Source organism: Akebia trifoliata, chromosome 3 (assembly GCF_017979445.1).
Source record: "Akebia trifoliata isolate Shusen 1 chromosome 3, ASM1797944v1, whole genome shotgun sequence".
NCBI classification, from domain to species: domain Eukaryota; kingdom Viridiplantae; phylum Streptophyta; class Magnoliopsida; order Ranunculales; family Lardizabalaceae; genus Akebia; species Akebia trifoliata.
In genome coordinates, this window is record NC_141377.1 from 47,483,784 (window position 1) to 47,502,665 (window position 18,882).

Sequence of the window (18,882 nt, forward strand, 5' to 3'; positions counted from 1 at the left end):
TGCGTGCAGGGTGATGCGTGGGAGGGGTGTCCGGATGCCAACAACATTTTTGAGATAGTTGATCAATCATGTTGGTCCTATATTTACTGACATATGTGACAGCTCCATAGCTTGGAAGCTGCCTTTCTGATCGATGTCGGATTGCATCAACCAATTTTTATTTTCCTTGTATGTTTGACATTAAAATTAGTTGGTTATATTGATGGAGTCAGGGTTTGAAAAATTCATGCCAAATCGAACTTTCCACTTTCTAAATAAACCCATTTCAAATAAAAAAAATTAACAGTAAAATAGTGATGTTTTGAAGAAGTTCAACCAAAGCAATCGTTCGTGATTTTTTTACTTTTTTTTCTTTTTTAATTTAGAGAGGCAAGTGGATGCACCAACTCCTCTCTAGTCCAGTTCAACTAAGTTATCCTTGTGTCTGACCCTCTTATTGAATTAATACATATATTAATATGGAGCAAAGAACAACCCTCACTACGCAAATTTCCTTTCTTGCTCTATATATAAGAACCTCCCTTCCCTAGCCTTCTCTCAAAGTACCTTACATTCAACAAGGTCTTAGTAGTAGAGATGGAGGCCTACAGCAACATTTTCAAGCCATGGTTCTCTTGTTTCCTAGGCCTTTTGCTTCTATTTGTCTCTGTAGCATCCTTCGCCCAACCAGTAACTCATTACCATGACTTCGTTGTATGTCTTCTTCTCCTTCTACTATTTATCATTAGTGTAAGTTTTGGTAATTTGGTATATTATTGACTTCTTGTTTTGGAGTAGGTTCAAACTACCCCAGTGAAGAGGCTGTGCAAAACCCGTAACATACTTACGGTGAACGGGCAATTTCCAGGGCCAACCTTGGCTGTGAGAAATGGAGACAGCCTAGTGATCAATGTTGTGAACCGAGGCCGATACCCTATCACCCTCCATTGGTGGGTAGTTGCATACATACATGCATGCACATATAAAATATTAACTTTGTGAAATTTTAGTTTTTGTTTCCTCATATCTCGAAATTTGTGTTGTATACCGACGTATTGCTGACCTCCATAGTCTCCCTCCTCATTTTAATTGGACACCATTTGACATTCTGATGTAGTCAGAAACAAATTATAGATATCCGAAGAGAAAACAAACTATTAACTACGACAAAAAAGACTTTAGACATCACTTTTAAAAAAAATATACATTAGGTTTTTACAAGGCAGACTTAACTGTTGCATTTTTATTACAAAACTCCCTTGGAGTTCTGACAACTCCAAGGGAGCTGTACTTTAATTTATCAAATTTGTTACCCAGCAACCCTTGTAGCGAGGATCCAAAAAAAAAAAAAAAAAAAAATTAACATGCTTGGGGGCTCGCAACTCACTAAACAGTGAGTATTACATGAGGTGGTTTCAAGCTTCATATGTATTTTAATTTATTTTTTCTTTATTCTACTATATATATAAATATGATTGTTATTGCTCTAACTATTCAGGCATGGGATTCAACAACTGAGAACAGCATGGGCAGATGGGCCGGTATACATAACCCAATGTCCAATCCAACCAGGAGGAAGTTATACGTACCGATTCACCATTGAAAACCAAGAAGGAACATTGTGGTGGCATGCTCATGCTTCATGGCTCAGAGCAACTGTTTATGGAGCTCTAATTATTTACCCCAGAGAGGGTTCTTCCTACCCTTTCACTAAACCTAATAGAGAATTCCCTGTCCTTCTTGGTAACCCACCCTTTCATCATCCTTTTTTATTAATTATCGAGTCCAGTCCAGCCGTGTTGACTCGCTAAATCTTGTATGAATGTTATGTTACTCATTGATGATGATGATGTTGCAGGAGAATGGTGGAATGCCAATCCCATTGCTGTTGTGACACAAGGATTAAGAACTGGAGCAGCACCAAACATATCTGACGCATACACCATTAATGGTCAACCAGGGGATCTTTATAATTGCTCTAGACAAGGTTTTTGGCTTGCCACTTAATCTTTCTAAATTTTTATTTTTATTTTGTGCATGTTAGGGCCTAGATACAGAGCCTGTAAAGGTAGGGTTGAGTTCATATTTTTCCAACTCATTAAATCCAAACTACATATGTCAGAGCTTAATAGTATCCAATCAGAGCTACTATCTTATTTGTATATGTGTATATTATCTTAAACATCAATTTTGGCATTCATTTGTACTAAAATTGTTGGATAGTCTAGTAAAAATGTGTATGATTTTGTTTAAAATTTTATTCATCTCACCTTCAAAGAATACATTTTAAACAAAATCATCCAATGGATGATTCCTGGTCTTTGGATTCAAGCATTAAGACTGACTTATTCAAATGGCTTGAAATCATAAATTTAGGCAGACTAGACAAGAGAATAACAAGTAATTTTTCTTTTGTCAAGGTATTTGGACCTCTTAGAACAGCTGACTAATCGTCGAGGCACAGGCAATCACTCTCCTACATACTTAACTAATTTCTAGGATAACAAGGTAGAATTCGAACTCAAGACCTCCGCTTCATGAGGCAGTCTTAGCCATCTCACCAACCCTTATTAATTATAAAATGTAATTGATTGATCAGTGAGCTTGAAAAGTATGTTGTGTGGCTAACCAACTCCATGAACCATATAATATCACAATTAAAAAAAAAAATGAGAATCAATCCTGTACTCTCCGATACATGTTGCTAACCAACTCGTGTCATACAGATACTGTGATTCTCCCAGTTAAACCGGGCGAGACTAACCTCCTCCGAGTCGTCAACTCAGCCATGAACATACAACTCTTCTTCACAGTCGCCAATCACAGACTCACAGTAGTCGCCACTGACGCCTGTTACACCAAACCCTTCACCACCTCAGTCATTATGCTTGGACCAGGTCAAACAACAGACGTTCTCATAACCACTGACCAACCCCCCGCACGCTACTACCTCGCCGCACGTGCCTACATAAGCGCCATGAACATGACCTTCGGCAACACCACCACCACAGCCATCCTCGAATACGACACCCCTTCTCCTTGCCCCAAGTCCAGACCTTCTCCAATATTGCCACCTCTCCCTGCCTTTAACGACACCCCCACTGTCACCGCCTTCACCACCAACCTCAGAAGTTCCTCCATTAAATTCAAGATCTCTGTTCCAACCCAAATAGACGAAAACCTCTTCTTCACAGTGGGTCTTGGTCTAAACCCGTGTAGACGGGGTCGAACGTGTCAAGGTCCCAATGGAGGCAACTTCACAGCTAGCATGAACAATGTCTCCTTCGTCTTACCCACCAATTTCTCCATACTTCAAGCTTTCACCCAAGGAAACAATGGGGTTTTTACAGCAAATTTTCCTGCTGTACCACCACTTCAATTCGATTACACTGGAAATGTTAGTCAGTCTCTTTGGACCCCAATTGCAGGAACCGAAACGTACCTATTGAAATTCGGGTCGAATGTTCAATTGGTGTTGCAGGATACGGCCATTGTGACGACTGAGAATCACCCGATTCATCTTCATGGGTATAGTTTTTATATTGTTGGGCAGGGATTTGGGAATTTTAATCCGAGTACAGATACTGCAAAATTCAATCTTGTTGATCCGCCTAAGAGGAACACAGTTGGAGTACCAGTTGGAGGATGGACTGCAATTCGATTCGTTGCGAATAATCCAGGTGCATGGTTGTTGCATTGTCATTTGGATTCTCATCTGACATGGGGTTTAGCGATGGTGTTCTTGGTTCAGAATGGTGTTGGAGAATTAGAGACCTTACAGCCTCCTCCACCTGATCTGCCCAGGTGTTGATGATGGACAGATTGTTGGTACAAGTTTGAGTATAATTTAATTTGGTATTTGGGGTCTTTGTTTTTTTATTTTGTTGGATCTGCTGTGGGACCCAGTAAAGGGTGATTGGGCTGTGGACCCAATTATTATGTTGTTGTATTTAGGTGTTTAGATGAAATAAGTAATTTAATTAAGATCTTCATGAAAATATAGAGAAAAAATTATCTTTAATTTATTTTTCTTATCTTAAAAAAGAAATTTATTCGCCGTTTAGAATTTCTAAAACAATATAAATTTTCTTTTTAAAAAAATATTTTTTTGAGAATTTTTTTGAAAACTTTATAAAGAGCCTAATAGATGGAGTTGACTTTAGGAACGAATTTGGATAATATGACTCACTAGGTGGCATACTCAAATGACTCGTGGATAACTTAGGAATCATGGACTTGTATGCCTCAAGATACATTTTTTATGAGAATATAGAATTGTATATCCCGAGACATATAAATCTACAATACCCGAACTTATCATGTCATGGAGTTGATTGAGAATTCCACCTGACGAGTCACATTATCATTTTTTTTTTTTTTAAGATCTATTGTCTAATCCTTCTAGATTAATGAGAATTGTGGAAGTCAAAATACCAGGGTGGTTGGGATCTTCCATGCCAAATTATTTGACATAATGAGATTGTCATAAGAGTCGTCATAATATGATACCTCGTCACAGAACCGTAGATCATTTGTCTTGAGATACATAAAAAAAAGATTTATGATTACGTCTATTGTGAAGCAAATGATTTATGATTTTATGATGGGGGTGCCAAAAAATCATTAATCTTTTCATAATTGTTTTGGAACATGAGAATACAATCTAGCAAAAGAGGCCCATGATGGAAAGATTCTCCAATTCAAAGGTTAAATTGTAAACATGTCCTGTTTATATCACCACAGAGTGGGCTCAACTTCAAGGAGAGTACCAAATGGAATTTGTTTGGGATCAAACATGGCTCTTCCTCTTACCACTACTACCCACCCGTTTTAGGGAAATTTACTCACATGGGAAACTCAATCGATACATATGACGTGACAGGTTCGGGAATCATACATCTACTCTCCTCAAGATACAAAACTGAATCTTTTTATGGAGAAGTGCAATTTTGTATCCCAAAAAGAACATATCTACAACTCTCAAATCTGTCACATCAGAGATGTTGATTGAGTATGCCACATGGGTAAATTAGATTATCACAATTCATCTCAAAATTATCAAGAGCAAATCATGACTAAATATTTAATCGTTTTAAAAATGGTATATTTTAAGATGATTTAGACATTGGTCAGGTACTTATATTTTTTAAATACGACCACATTTTTCAAACTAATGACATATATATCCTTTGACCTTGGTCTTTTCCTATTAACAAATAAAAATACCATAATTTTCAATGTTTAAACGAAAAGCATAAGTTTGGTTTTTCTTCCTAAAACCATTATCTTAAACCACTTGGGTAAAAAATTTCCCCACATCTTGAACTTTGAGATTTTATCTACTTAAACCTTCAAACCTTAAGAACAAGATAGAATTTTATAAGAAATATAAAATGATGGAAATTTGGGTAAAAAAGTTAAGAGTTTTCATTAAAATGAAATTGAAAATAATGGATTGAAGATGAGGAGCTTGAAGATGACCATAGTTAGTTATTTTATATATGATTTACGTTTCTTCTAAAAATTTGGAGTCGACTGAACAAACCTTGGTCCTCTCTTTAATGTTGTCCAAAGCTACATGTATGTAGTAAATGCTCTGAGCTATTGCTCTTTCCATGGGAAGGGGAAATTACATGTATCATTGGCAATTTTTCTGGGAAGGATGTAACAACTCTTAATAGAAAGCTGGTATTTCACGCAACTCTTATCCCAGATGGATTGAAAGAATGCCACTATCATTTTCACCTCAATGCAAGTGATAATCAAATCAATAGTGATCCTCTTGGTGCATGAGGACTTCAAACAAAAGCTGCTTCTTGACCAACTTTTGTTCTTCTCATTTGAGATAATTATATAATAGGGGTGCAACTTGGTCTAGTTCAAACCGAGAATCGAACCAAACCGAAAGCTTTAGATTGATTTGATTTGGTTCGGTTTATAATTAACTTTGGTTCAATTCCGGGCTAACAAAATAGAGAACCAACCAATTTGGTTCGGTTCTTGATTCATGCCTTATAAGAACTGAAGCAAATTGAGAACCAAATCCTTATATTAAGAAAATTATAAATAAATATTATTAATCTTTTTAATAAATTATACCCATTTTTTATGAATAAATTGATTATTTTTTTATAGATAGATTAATCACATTTTTTTTTATGAATGGGATTAATGACTTCCTTTAATTGATGAAAAAACTATTAACATTTTTTTTAAGGGATACATTATATGGATAGAAAAATGACTCATTATATGAGATCTCATATTTATATCTATTTATTTTGTTAAAAATATGTTGATTCAATTAGGTTTTTAAGATATTGACAATCCATAAAACCGACTTTAACTCAGTTCGGATGGGTTTGGTTCCAGTTCTCATTTAATGGAATCAATCTAAGTCGGTTAGATCCCGATTTGACCTCTAACCGAACCAAATTGCACCCCTAGTTGTCTATACTCCTAAGTTCCCAAGTGAACTTACCAAATATACTGTCGAAGACCCTAGAAGATGTATACATCACAGACTTTAAATACATTTCTTTGATTAAGTAAGCTGGTTGGAGTCTGCCTAACTCCATGTTTCTCCCTCCAAAAGAAAGTACAATTATTGATTCTCATATTATCCAATTATTCAAACTTAAACATTAAAGATTGACCAAACTCGTTGGAACATTTGAAGTCGCAATCTGGTTAGAAAAACTCTCCTATCCCCCAACCCCCTCCCCAATCGAAATAAAAATAAAATAAAGACCTTCAAAAGGACATGTGGAGGGAGAAGAGTTGGCATTTATGGCCAATCACTCTCTACACAAAGAAAAAGACATGACTCATAATGTATATTGTGATCAATTTATCAAAAACAAGAACAAAAAAAAAAGTGGTGTGATATCAAAAGCAGAACCATAAAGTGATCAAATATGTGGAGTACCTATCAATTAGCCCCAATGTTTTATCGCATTCAAAGAAATCGTAAAGATCCAAAAGTTTGAAACTAATGCAACTCATTTTCCACAAGAAGCAACAGAGCAACCTAGAAGTTCGGATATACAGATTGAGTTAGAAATAATTATCTCTCAACATAACTCACAAGATCAGAAACAAGCAGGAAAGCTGGATTAAGTTATCTTAGCAGCAGCCTAGGAGGATGTGGAGTTTTTAAGAGACAAACATCCCAGGAAAAAAAATACATAAATAAAAGAGTCGTGATAATCTGACTACCCCACGTGGCACACTCAATCGACTACCTGACGTGATAAGTCGGGAACTGTAGATCTGAGCTGCACAAGATACATGGTTCCCATGAGATACACTTGTTTATGGGAAAGTGCAGCCATGTACCCCGAGGAGCGCAGATCTACAGTTCCCGAACTTGTCACGTCCGAGTAGTCGATTGAGTTTGCCACGTGGGGTAGTCAGATTATCACTATTCTTAATAAAAACAGTCTGCATTTTCAGAATCTATTTGTCAACGCTATAGGGGATGATCTTTCTTGTGCTTATTGAATTTCTTGCACAATGTTGGTAAATACATCATAGAAAATGAATATGTGAATATAAGGCATCATCCCAAAATCCCAACATCGAAGAACCCTAGAACAAAATAATGTTATCTAACAGGAACTTCTACTCAGAATAGTCCTCCATTAGACCCTAGAGTAGTAACTCAATTCAGACTCACCCCATCTGCTCCCACTTATAGTAACTCTGGTTAGAAAGGTTTATTTAAGCAGACACAACAGCTGGCTGCTGATCAGACTCTTCAGCTTGCAAGCTCTCGTAATGTTTGACCAAGACTTTCCACCCCCCAGGGCACATAAAACCATCAGGAGGGTTCTCGCCAGTTCTCGCATAAGTCCGCATCTGTAGCATTGAAATTAACCAAACAAATAAGATGCAAAAGAAGTCTTCTAGGGAACCAAAAAATAACATGACTCCGTTTTCTTCTAATATTCAAGAGATTCCTTGGGGAAAAACTACCATGACTCGTGTTCTTCTAATATCAAGAGATTCCTAGGGGAAAAATGAAATATTTCTCTTCTTACCTTTACAGTAACTAAACTTAGAAAGAGAGAGGGGAAAAAAAACAGAACACGGATTTGTAAATGAAGTTTAAGTTCATTCAATAGCAGGAAAGAGAGGCTGAATTTGTATGTTGTCGGTTAAGTCATTTTTCAATTACAAAATAGAAGAGCAGGTGCACTATATTGCTAACCAAATAAAAATGACCTAACCAGAATAAAAAACAAGGCTCGTTCCGTGCTTATGAGCGAGTGAAGTGCTTACGCACGGAATGAAGCTAAGGGAAGCGAAGGGTCAATGTAATACAGGCTGAGTGATAGATAACATTACTTCAACTATGATAACCATACTTCTTTCTTTCAAGATTGTAACCCGGAACAGAAGAGGTTGTTTTCTCTAAAGCCACTTGCCAGAAAGATCTCTTTTATTCCTTGTGCTTAGGGCAGTAGTCAAGTCGAGCAAAGCTAAAAGTAGTGAAAGTCTGCAAATGCAGTACTCTTTCTTTGCATGAAAGTTCTTTCCTGATCTGTCTGTTGAATGTCTTTCTGACTCACTTGGAGTTCTGACTTACGCAACCGCAAAAGAAAGCCAAAAGCAGGAGTTTTAGGCGGCTTGAGATGCGTCACCACAGCACTTTACAGTGCATACTCATGGGGGCGAACATTGTTTTGTTTCCAGGTTTATGGATTGGATTCAATCAGAGTCACCGTGAAGGGAAGAGAAATATGGGTCGTGGCATACTGTGGGATCCAATCAAAAAACAGGACAATAGTAATTTCAGCACACCCTAGTTGGCAGCTACTCTCATTCTCTATTGGCCTGTATCGCATCATGTATTCCAAGTGCAAACTTTAACTAACTAAGCAAGTTGGCACTACTTTCTTTCAATTTTGATGTTCTATACATTTTCATAATGTTTATGCTATTAAGATACATGATCTAAGGCCTGATGGTTCCCACCAAGATCTACATGAAATCAACTCAATTGAATGATCCTGACCATGTGACATGGATATTTTTACTGGACAGATTTTTTTTTTCTAGGTTAGGATCATCAGATCTGTTAGTTTTTAACCTATGGGATTTCCTAGGCGGGACTCATTGAATAGTTGGCCACCAAGCACAAACCACCTACAGCTATGCCACTGATCCCCGGCGAAACACAATGGTCAATCCTTAGATGGCATATCTAAATAGCATAAATATTATGAAAATGAATAGAACATCAAACTTGTAAGAAAGTGGTGCCAAGTTGCTTAGTTAGTTAAAGTTTGTGTTCATACCATGACTTAGGTTCAAAACCCGCCTTCACCTACTAATTATTGACCAATGACCACTAATCTCACTTGTCCAGCCAAAAAGAAAAAATTTGTAAGAAAGTAAAGATTTTCAGATAATAACTATTCTAGTAACTACTTGGAGGAAAAGTTTTCAAAGTGTTTAGGGGGGTTTTCTCTGAAGATTTCCTTATAAGATGGGAAAGGGTCAGTGTGGGCACTTCTTTTTTCTCTCCCTTGTATCTTTGAGATGGTCATCTCGAGTCCTCGACCTCCCTCTTGCTTTCTAAATAAAGTCCTTGCTTATCCAAAAAAAATAAAGTGTATGTGGTGTCTCAACTACACTAATTTTACCTAGTTTTACAAAAGTATAGAACTTAAAAGTGAATTATAAGGACATTGTTCTTACTTTGGTACCAGAGATGAAGAGAAAATCTTTAGCACGTGAAGGATCAAAAAATGCCATCTTCTTTTCCAATGTGTCATATGCTGCTACCTGTGAAAATTGAGGCAATCAGATGGTTTAGATGACATTGTTATAGAGACGTCATAATAAAACATCATAGTATGTTATCATCGCTAAAAAGATAAACAAACAATTAAAAAAAAATCTGGGAGATCAAAAGTTCAATATAAAAAACTTAGCATCTCTCCAAAAGGACCCCATGATTTTCTATAGCATCAGCCATGTCCATCACCTTCTAAAGGTTTGACAGAATTCAATACCAGCATACACAACAATGATCCATGATATTCAATAAGGTTACAAGCCTCCATAAGGAGATGTCCCTCCTCATCAACCTCAAAAGACTAAGTCTTTTATTGAAGAATCTGCCAAGAGTGCAGGGACATTCCTAAGGGCTTCAACAAGTCTCAGCAACACAAGTTATTGTCAAAGCACAACCTCTCCAACCACACAGAAAAATACTTACTCCAAATTTGCCAGAGGATACAATTCTAGAGAGCATTACTGTGTTCACTAAGAAGCTCCCAAGTTTTATTTCTTTCTCTACCTAGAGTTTGCCCGTGCCCGTGCCACTGTGGGGTTAAGGGGGTAAAAGAGGAAAAATAGGAAGCATTTTGTGGTGTCTAGAAATATCGCAGAAAATTTCTAAAAGCTTCAAAACATAGACAAATCTGTAGCATTTTAATAATTTCCCAAGTTTCTGGAATGATCAAGAAAAGCCAACCATCACACTTTAAAATCTCTAGCAGACAGGGATACCACATATAAAAAAGCTAGCTATTGTAGTTTTCTATCATCCCAGAATTGTAGTTTTTTAGAGTTTAGTAAGAATAGCCGCAAGGGGAGGGATAAGCAATGTGTTGTCGTCTACATACCCTAAATGGCAAAATGTTAAGCTTTTCCAAGCCTGGAGCCATGCTCAAAACCTTTTTCCCATGATCTGGATCATATAAGTCCCTCTTCTCTGTTGGGTGACTCATACCAGCAGGATCACGACCTACAATATAGAAATTAGCCCCCGCATTTATCCGTGCCTTGGCATGCCACTGTACTTCGGTTGGGCCCGCATAGTGCATCGGTGATGGGAATATAGCCACAATAGTGGTCTCAGGGTCAAGAACACCATCTTCTAGAACCTACAGAATTAAAATAAATAAATATATATAAAAGACTTCCCAAACAAAAATTTACAAGTGAGACAAAACCACACATAATTATGAAGCGGTATAAATAAATAGCAATAACCTTGCTATGTTGTTCCATCCGAACATCCAATGGCACATCATCGGCCTTTACAAAACCACCTAAAGGATGAAGTAACAAGATTGGGTTCTTGTAACCCATTTCCAAAAGTCGCTTACGTGTATCGTTCATTAATAATGCATGCCCATTATGCACAGGGTTCCTTAGCTGAAAAGCAAACACTGCATCAGCTTGACGCTTGTCAAATTCCTTTCGAAGTTCTCGGGGAGAGAGTCTATAGTGATCAAGACCGTCATTATATTTGATAGGTTGCAACACTTCAAGATCCCCGCCGATAAGCCAATTTCCAGCTAGAGTAATTACTTCCTCAACATACGGTAATCCTGGAGCTGTTGAGCCCCATGTCCTAGCAATTCTTTCTTCTTTGTTATGTTTATATATTTGAATACTGCATGACAGAACAAAAAGATACTATGTTAAAAGTTAAAACTAGAGTGAATATAGAGTGAAGACAAACTAGGAAACTCCAGAAATCTACTCTCATAAACTATTATTCTCATATGTTTGCGAGTAGATACCAAATCGAATAAAGGTTTCCAATTTTCCACATAACCATCTTAAACTCATAAACCATGTACCAACGTGATAGACTGGACCGATAGTATGAAGTATACTTGTTCCATGGTTGTAAATGAACATTGTACGGTTGTCGATTCCTAGTGTATCAATGTCTTGGTAGACGTAATAATACACACACACACACACACACAAAAATGTTACTTGGGATCAAAACACATTGAATATAATGGAGTTCCGCCTCCGAGAAGGGGTGGAAAGTTAGGAATTGCAAATGGTGGAGGAAATTTGAAGCATGGTTTCGAAACTCGTTTTGACGTCTCGTCTTATTCGCGAACGAGACTGGCTTGTTTCAGACGAGTCAACAAATCTCAGACAAGATAAACCATTTAACTCATTTTACAATTATTTATTCATATATATTTATATAAAAATAATTATAATTTTTTTTACAAAATAAGGTAGATTAGAAGATGTTTAATCATTAAATCATATTTTATTTAGATAATAAATAATTTAAATTAAAAATATATATTTTAATTTAAATATACAAAATCCAGGTTGACTTGGACGAATTTTATTGACTTGGTTGAGATTTTCAAAAAATCGTCTGAGTCATCCTGCTTGTCTCGCGAGATTTTGCACATGAGATCTGTCTTCTTGTCTATCCGTCTCATTATGGACAGTACCAAGATGACTCAGGTGAGTCATCTCGCTCTCAGACGAGATTTAAAACCATGATATAAAGTCTCAAAAAGCACTGATATTTCAATTCCTTTCTACTTTGATTAATCAAACAAGATAGCCAATCAGTTGATAAAAATAAAAAATTATAAATTCATGGACCACAAACATTGCAGATATTGTGGTGAGAAACACAACAAAATCATGGACGACGACAAGTTAGCTGTGGATCAACCCATTTTGTATACAATGGAATTCGCAGAGAGGGATGGAAGGTTGAGAATTGCAAATGATGGTAGTAGTTAGTGATCTCAAAAAGCACCAATATTCCAATTGATTTCTACTTAAATTATTCCAACAAGATGACCAATGCAGTCAGATGAACACAAAGTATTTCCATAGATCTATCAAATAAAGATTGGATTTTGTTTCAAGGGGAGCGACTAATGGACTATATTTAGTGCTTCTTTGACATAATATATGCATGAATCTATAATCACCAATGCAAATAACAAGAACCCATTTCAATATTTCACATTTTTTCTTAAATAAAATTTTAAAAATAAAATAAAATCTGACCTTCGAAGAATAGCAACCAAATCTCCACTTGGCCCAATTAACCCAACGTCGGGAGACAACCCAATTGCGTCCTTGTCCTTGTCATCAATGGCTAAAACAATCGGAATCGACATATTCACAATTGTCCCATCTTTCAACTTAAGACAATTAAAATGCAAACTCTGCAAATATTCATCTTCTCTCATAAACCCTCTCAAAGGACTCGCCCACCCTTCACAAATTACATGAACCCATTCAATATCAATCTCACTAAGCTTCACTTTCGGCATCAACTCAGCTTCCGCTCTCTTCAAACCTCGTTCCCTCTCTGGTACAAGAAGATCAACGAGAGACCCCCCATCGGGTTCGATCAGAGAGCTTTTAATCACAGATGAACTACTCTTAATAACAGACATTGAAGGAGAAGACATGAAATGGGATAAAGGGTTGAAATGGTATATGGGTTTGGTTTGAATTCTGATGATTTTGTTTCTTTTCGAGATGGGTTTCGAGGTTTGGAGGATGAGGTTAGTAGTGGTGTGTGCTCTAATGGTTAGAGCCATTTGTTTGTGAGAGCTTTTTTTATTTTTTTCTTTGAGATGCACAAAGATCCGCCAAATTTAGGAAACTGTGCTTCCACCCACAAAACTTTGGTAAAGATTTAACGGAGAAGACGGAAAGCTACAGATAACTGCAAACAGTTCCACCACACGTTTGTTGTAAATTCTAGAGGAGTTAATGGCGCCATAATTTGAGTTATTACCACCATGGGGGTGGCTGAATGGTACCGACTTGAAGCAAAGGAGTTTGTTCTTCTTTTGATCTCAAGTTCGAATCCCACTACTCATAAAAAAATCTTTGGTGGCTACGCACTAGGGAGTTACTTAATCGCAGTGCGACCATGGCCTGGGTGCGGGGTGTAGGGATTAGTCTAGTGCGCATAAGCTGACTTAATATCCTTCGTTATTAAAATAATAATAATAATAATAATAAATAATTTTAGTTATAAGTTTTTTGTTACCTGAGTCATGGGTTCGCTTAGTTGGAGTTCTAATTCCTACTTCGTGGTACATTATTTGGATTCGAACTAGATTTGTAGGGGTTGACAAATATGAGGGCATTTGAAAATTGAGGCAACGAATATAAAATAAAAAAGATAAAGGTATTTGATCATGTTTTCATCAATTTATTAATAAAGACAAAGGTCAAAAGGGTATCATATCAAATTAAAATTTTAGTGCTATCTTAATGAATCAACATGTGGACGGGGTGTGAGGAAATTAAGTTAAAATAAAGTAACTTGTTTGATTTGGTGAATAACAAATTGTATCGCAAACTGATTCGTGTGTTTTGGTTGATATTTGAGTTACTCATGTGTTATAAAGTCAATATATAATAATAGCAGTTTTTTGAATATTGTACTAACAATTGTATAATTCATCAATTGCGTATAATTAATCTTTTAGAATCAATCCAATGGCTTCATTGGTATCTCATGCTAGAAGGAGAAATGTCATAAAGCTCTAAATTCGACCGACATCAAAATGGGAAATGGCATTTTACCGGGCATCTTAACTTGAAATGGAAGATGCTGCAACACCTGAAGTGGTCAAACTAATTCTAACACATGAATGTTGAACACCATCAGGATCAATGTAATATGAGATAAAGATGTAGCATCAATTGATGTTTTGAACAATGTACAACGAATGAAGAGGGTTATTTTCTTATTTAATTGATTTTAATAGGCTCTCTAAAATACTAATCATGTTTGCAATGGGTGGATGAATAACCTCATTGTAAGGGTAAAATTTGAACTCATCATTAACACCTCAAGTTGTGGTTTTAATGGTGTGATCTTCTTATTCGTCAAGTTAGGGCACCAAGATAGTACCTACAAAACACCATTTGACACCCAAGTTAAATGATAAATCAAGGGAATTTGTACTATGTAATGGACATAAGACTATTTCACCACCCAAAAATCCATTTGCCAATGGCCTTTTCCATTTTTATAAGCAACTATCTATCCTTTAACTCCCCCCTTTTGACATGTAATCCTTGCTTAGAGGGGTTTGTAACAATTTATCCCAAAATCTCATAGATATCAGAATAATCTTCCCCCAATTAAAGAGCTATTTAGTAGAAAAAGCCATAATTTGGAAGCCATCCACTTAGAAAGGGTGTCATTGAGGTGGTCAATAACTCCAAAATTCTCTAGACACTCTCTTTCTCCCTACTTAGAGGAAGGGAGAGCTCATCCTAAACTTCACCCTAGTGGACTCTTTACAAGGCTAGCCAGGATAGATACTCAGCTCAACTCATCAACTAAGCCGAACAGACACTATGTGAAAATTGGAAAATTCTATAGCAAAAATTGACGGGCCAACGCCCACGAATTTTAGAAATCGAATTTTGACGGTCTAGGACCATTGAAATTGTTGATGTTCCCAAATTTGACGGCTTAGAGCTGCTAAATTTCTCTCATCCTTCATTAATTTAATAGATTCGATTCGTCGAAAAAAAAATTTGACAATGAAAAATTCAACACCAATTCGACCCCTTGGTCCGTCAAATTTTATGAAATTTGACGGCCCAAGGCCATCAAATTTGAGCTTATTGTGAGAGCTTCCTAAAATATGAGGTACCACGAGGTTAGGTTACACGAAAATTTGTCCTGCTTAGTTGGGCCATGCGTAAGGTTGTGATTCAATCCGAATTTTGCCCTATATGATGCCCAATTTAACAAATCTTCATCATTTGATTGTTCAAAATCATCAGATCCAATGGATCAGACACCCCCGATGGACCTCAGATACTACATATGACCCAGTAGCTGGACCTTGGCAAATAATAGCCTAAGTTGGACCTATGTATGTTTGGCTCGGGCCCATGGGTGAACACAATGATTTAGACAACCAGAAAAATCGAGTTGATCTTACGAGTTTAAAACTAGCCCACTCTAATTTTATGCATTGGTTTTCACTAAGATATTGAATTTACAACATAAAAATGTTACAAGCAAGTACAATTATTCAAGCATGCATTACTGGTATATTAGTCGATCAATTGGTCACAAATATATATGATAGGGCTGCAACTTGGGCTAGGTTGGCATCAACCTAAGCCCAGCCCAAACTTGACAAACACCAACCCGACATCGGGCGTAAAATGCTCAACCCGAACCCAACATAAATCATATTGGTCGTGTTGGTTAATTATGCATTAATACTTGATAATTTAGTAGAAATAGGGACCCATACAAAGATAAACAATATATAAAAGAACTAAAAAATTGCAAATATTTGTTTTAAAAATGTGCTCCAAGGTTTACACATATAAAATTTACAAGCAAATTAAATAAGAAGATTATGACGATTAATTAAAGTAACCACTTGTGTGTACTATTAATCACAATTTCTATCAAGCATGCCTTTAAAATTACAATATAATCATTGTATGGCAATCTAGAATTACATTAACAAAAGATTAATAACAAAGCAGTATTAGAAAATCATATTGATTTATAATCGTATTAGGCTTGGGTTCGGGCAAATTGGATAACCAAATGATAATGCTTGAACCAAACCCACTTCGATTTTGTCATTTTTTAACAAAGCAATATTAGGAAAAGCAGAAAAAAAAGAAAAGATCGTAACCCAATTTGATTATGCCATTTTAAAGCTGAACCTCATACCAAATCCACACTAACTGTTCCCAAACCTGACCCATGGTTGGGTTCAACCCATCGTGTTTGGGTTTGACGCACCTAAGTTGCAGCCCTAAACACCAGTCTGTCCAAAGTCCAAACCAATCGTAGGGCATGTCGTTAGACAATTTCTGTTTGGATGATTTAAATTCAGAAAAAATTATCTAATCAATCCAAGGATTTCTTTATAAATACCCTAATTTCTGGGTTGCAACTTAATAGTTTGGTTAATAATTTATTTTCTCTTAATGCTCCTCACCCCTATGATTTAAAATCGTTGACATCTACCTCTTACAATCGTCGAGATCATTGATCGTAAATAATCAATCTTGACACTTGATTAAAATTCATTGGTATCGACAATTTAACTAGTCGAGATCAACAATGGTTGATCGTAATGATTTGAATGATTTATCTTGACAATTTGAGACATTGATCCCAAGCATTTGAATTTGACTTTTCATATGGGTGAGGGAGCATTGAGAATTACTTTTGTTCTATTTGGAAAAATTGTACCGATAAATAACAAAAATTAAATGACATACTCACCTTTTTCGAGACCTGTATCGATGATTGATGATTAAATCCGTCAAAGACATCCATTTTGGATGATTCAGCACCATGGTCAACCATTCTGGTTGAGAAAATGGTCAAGATAAACCATCTAGGATTTTCAATGGGCAAGTTCAAGTTGGGCTTGGTTGAGCCCTACACCAACCCTATACCCCTATCAAGCCTAACTGGACTAGGCCCTAGCTCAGGTCCTAATTATGGCTTGGGCTTGATTCAGATTGGGTTTGGGACAAATAAAAATAGAGGTCATAACCCTCATTTTGTCTTGTGGTCTGGGTCGGGCTAGTGGGCTCAATTGACACTTTACAACTATTTGTGGTCTTCTTTTTATCAACCATCAACTAATTCGGCTATTGAGTCACCACCAAAACTCGGGGGCATTTAGAAGGAAAAACCCACCTTAGGTTGCATTAAGCATTTTTTCCAAAAATATTGATTTGTTTATCTTATCATATTTTTTATTCCAGATTTTATTTGTCGAAATTATATAAAGAAAATTGAGTAATTGACGAAATCATGAAGATGAGTGCTTTTATCACCAAAACCCAACGAAGATCTTCAATTTTTGGTACATAGTTAGTGAGGAAGGGGGGGTGTTTAGATTGAGCTCGGTTGAGCCCTACACTGACCTTAAAAAAAGGCTATACCTTAGATCATCGCTAAATTCCAACCAGGCCCGAGCTCCACCTTAATGGGCTAGGCTAGGGATAAGGCTTGTATTGATTCTCAGGTTTTGTAAATAAGTTAACTCTTGCATCTTTTTCAAAATCATAGGGAGTAATCTTAGATTATTTTTTCATCAAACTAGGGATCCAATAGCTATCCTAAATCCCAATTGAAAAAATGGTTAGAGATGATAGTAAATTTGTTATTTATTTCTTGTTTTAGTCATATCTATATGATAGACACAATTGTGGGCCCCAGTTCAGTTATAGTTACAGAGCATAAACATCCTCGCTAATTATAGTTGAGTGGGGTCCACACCTTACTCTTCTTCGACTTTACTATTTTCATTTTCTTTCTCTTTTTTTCAATAACATCCCTCAAATTTGACCATCTCTCATCTTTTACCCCACTTCTTTATAATAGGCCTTTAACTTAATGATATTTCCTCTTTCATCTCTTTAACTCATTTTATTGTATTTTCCTCTCCTTCCCCTTTCTAAATAATATTCATCTAAATTTATTTTTTTACCTTTTTAATCTCAAAGATTTTTAATAATACCTCTCCAACTTTATTATTTTTCTACTTTAACCCCGTAGAGGATGCCAGTATTGTAGGCACAGACGAACTTTAATATATCTCGAGACACCATTTTACTTTATTGTCTTCCATTTTTTCTTCATTTTCGATAACGTTCTTCCAACTTTATTGTATTTCTTTTTTTATATCTCTTTTCATTACTACCCCTTATAACTTTATTATATTTATTCTATTATCTATTTTTCAATAGTACCCTTATAATTTTTTTTAATTTCCCCCTTTATCCCTTTTTTGAATAGCAAACTCCAGTAATAGTAGATGCGAAAATAGATTTATATGCCAAATTAAAGCATTGAAAATGAACTATATTTTTTGTCAATTGCATATCTATATAATAAAACACAATGGTTGATCCTGCTCTAGCTACAATTTTGTAGGGGTATAAACATCTCACTTGGGTATGTAGTGGAGTAAGATCCTCAATATCCACTTTATTGTTGTTTCTATTCACCCTATCAACTTGATGGTCTTTCGTCTCCTTTCTCCCATTTTCTCTAATTTTACTATATTTTATCTTTTATCCCATTTTCAATAATACTCTTCTAATTTTATCATCTATCATTTTTTACCCTTT

The 18,882-nt window shown here is 36.1% G+C and overlaps 2 protein-coding genes across 2 annotated transcripts; one reads left to right on the plus strand and one right to left on the minus strand.

Annotated features, from left to right (window-relative positions):
- The first annotated feature begins 461 nt into the window (after window positions 1–461).
- LOC147407481 (laccase-12-like) lies at window positions 462–3,957 on the plus strand. The gene is made up of 5 exons (XM_086436068.1): window positions 462–693; window positions 778–929; window positions 1,478–1,722; window positions 1,838–1,966; window positions 2,706–3,957. The coding sequence occupies exons 1-5, from the start codon at window positions 577–579 to the stop codon at window positions 3,788–3,790; spliced, it is 1,728 nt and encodes a 575-aa protein (XP_086292194.1). The 5' UTR covers window positions 462–576; the 3' UTR covers window positions 3,791–3,957.
- A 3,503-nt stretch (window positions 3,958–7,460) lies between these two features.
- LOC147407482 (ATP sulfurylase 2-like) lies at window positions 7,461–13,467 on the minus strand. Its single transcript, XM_086436069.1, has 5 exons — window positions 12,784–13,467; window positions 10,987–11,392; window positions 10,617–10,877; window positions 9,685–9,771; window positions 7,461–7,839 (listed from the first exon to the last, which is right to left on the minus strand). The coding sequence occupies exons 1-5, from the start codon at window positions 13,323–13,325 to the stop codon at window positions 7,702–7,704; spliced, it is 1,434 nt and encodes a 477-aa protein (XP_086292195.1). The 5' UTR covers window positions 13,326–13,467; the 3' UTR covers window positions 7,461–7,701.
- Between the last annotated feature and the right edge of the window lie 5,415 nt (window positions 13,468–18,882).